This window comes from Pteropus vampyrus, unplaced genomic scaffold, assembly GCF_000151845.1.
Source record: "Pteropus vampyrus isolate Shadow unplaced genomic scaffold, Pvam_2.0 Scaffold765, whole genome shotgun sequence".
Lineage (NCBI taxonomy): Eukaryota > Metazoa > Chordata > Mammalia > Chiroptera > Pteropodidae > Pteropus > Pteropus vampyrus.
In genome coordinates, this window is record NW_011889546.1 from 29,490 (window position 1) to 31,238 (window position 1,749).

At 45.0% G+C, this 1,749-nt stretch overlaps 1 protein-coding gene across 1 annotated transcript; it reads right to left on the minus strand.

The window, feature by feature from the left end:
• Window positions 1-332: 332 nt before the first annotated feature.
• Window positions 333-1,285, minus strand: LOC111734092 (olfactory receptor 2A12-like). The gene is given in 2 exon segments (XM_023526257.1): window positions 333-1,036; window positions 1,039-1,285. Coding segments are annotated over 2 exon segments (951 nt in total).
• Window positions 1,286-1,749: the final 464 nt, after the last annotated feature.

The following is a 1,749-nucleotide window of genomic DNA, read 5'->3' on the forward strand; positions in this document are numbered from 1 at the left end:
AACCATCACTTTTATTGAGTGCTCTTAGTTAATGAAGACTCAACAATTCTGATGCTAAAGAGGCTTAACATTAATCAGAAAGAGGCCTAATAGTTTGAATCAAATACAAGTTCTTTCTTGGCACTCTGTGTACAGTTGTGTCTCTTGATGTTTGAGGATAGCCCAGCTGCAGAAGCCATCAACAAGTACCAGACAGGTACCCACCTTCACATCTCTCCAAATAGGAGTCAATAATTTTTACCTGTCCATCAGGTTATAGGAGGGAATGGGGTGGAAACACTACAGAACATATAGTTTTAGGTCTGGTTGTGGCCTTCTGTGCTCCCGTGGCCTCACTCAGAGACCCTCTCCCAGCCTGTTAACTTGAGGAAAGCCCTCTTCACATCTTTGTTTCTGACGCTATAGATGATGCTATAGGGGTTGAGAAAGGCAGAGATGACATTGTAGAACAGAGACAGTTTCTTGTCCCGCTCTCGGGAGACATCGGCCCCAGGGTTCATGTACATAAAGATGGCAGGTTCACAGAACATGGTTACCACGGTGATGTGGGAGGCACAGGTGGCGAAAGCCTTGAGTCGACCCAGGGTTGAAAGGATTCTTAAGATGGTGGCAAATATGCAAATATAAGAGGTCAGAATGAAGGAAAGGGGTACCAGGAGAAAGATGAATCCCAGAATGAAATCAATTCAGTCATTGAGGAACGTGTCTGCACAGGCCAAATTTAGAACAGCAGGAATCTCACAGAAGAAGTGATTGATCTCACTGGGGCTACAGTAAGGCAGGCACATTGTGAAGACAATGTAGACTAGAGAATAGCTGACACCCCACAACCCACAAAAGATCACCATAGCTCCATATAGCCATGGGCTCATGATAACCTTGGACTTAAGTACGTGGCAGATAGTTAAATACCTATCATAGGCCATGACAGAGAACAGCCAGCCCTCAGTGATGCACAACACCAGAAAGTTGTACATCTGGGTCGCACATCCAATGTAGGAGATAGTTTCTTTTTGGCAGGCTAGATGCACCAAATTCTGGGCACAGTGGTGGTGACATAACTCATATCCAGCATGTAGAGGACTCTGAGGAAAAGGTACATGGGTGCGTGGAGGTCGGAGTCCAGGTGCAGCAAGGTGACAATGAGCCCATTGTCTGCAAATATAGAGAGGGAGGGGAAGAGAAAGATGTTGAAGAGGATTACATTAACTTTTGAATCCCTGGAGAAACCCAGAAGGACCAACTCAAACACAGAGCTGTGGTTCTCCCAGAAAAAACAGTTCATTCTTCTTCAGCTGCAGAAAGAGAAATAGACCTGCTAGTGGCCAGCTTAGCCTCATATTCAAGGAACATGGTCATTCAATTGCAGGGAAGGCCAGTGGTTATTTGGATCCTACTTAGGAATAATATCAGTTCGGAGATGTAGGACTACTTGGGGTGAAGCTAAATTTGAGGAGGGGAGGGACACCTTCATGGAAATTTCTGTTTCTCAGCCCCAAATCTTTTTTCAAGACCTCTACGGTTTTATTTCACTCTGTCCATCAGCTCCTGCAAAACCATCTGCTTTCCCTCCCTTCAGGAGCTACCAACACATAGTGCATTGCTTGCGGGCTCTTTTCTCCTAGTCCTGGCTGAAGAATGAGACAATGAAGATTTGAAGCTCTCCTCCCTTTTATCTAGAGACAAGCAGTATACTCTCTTACTGTCACAGAGGAGTCAAATAAAAGGAAAATGTGCATCTCTCATGGT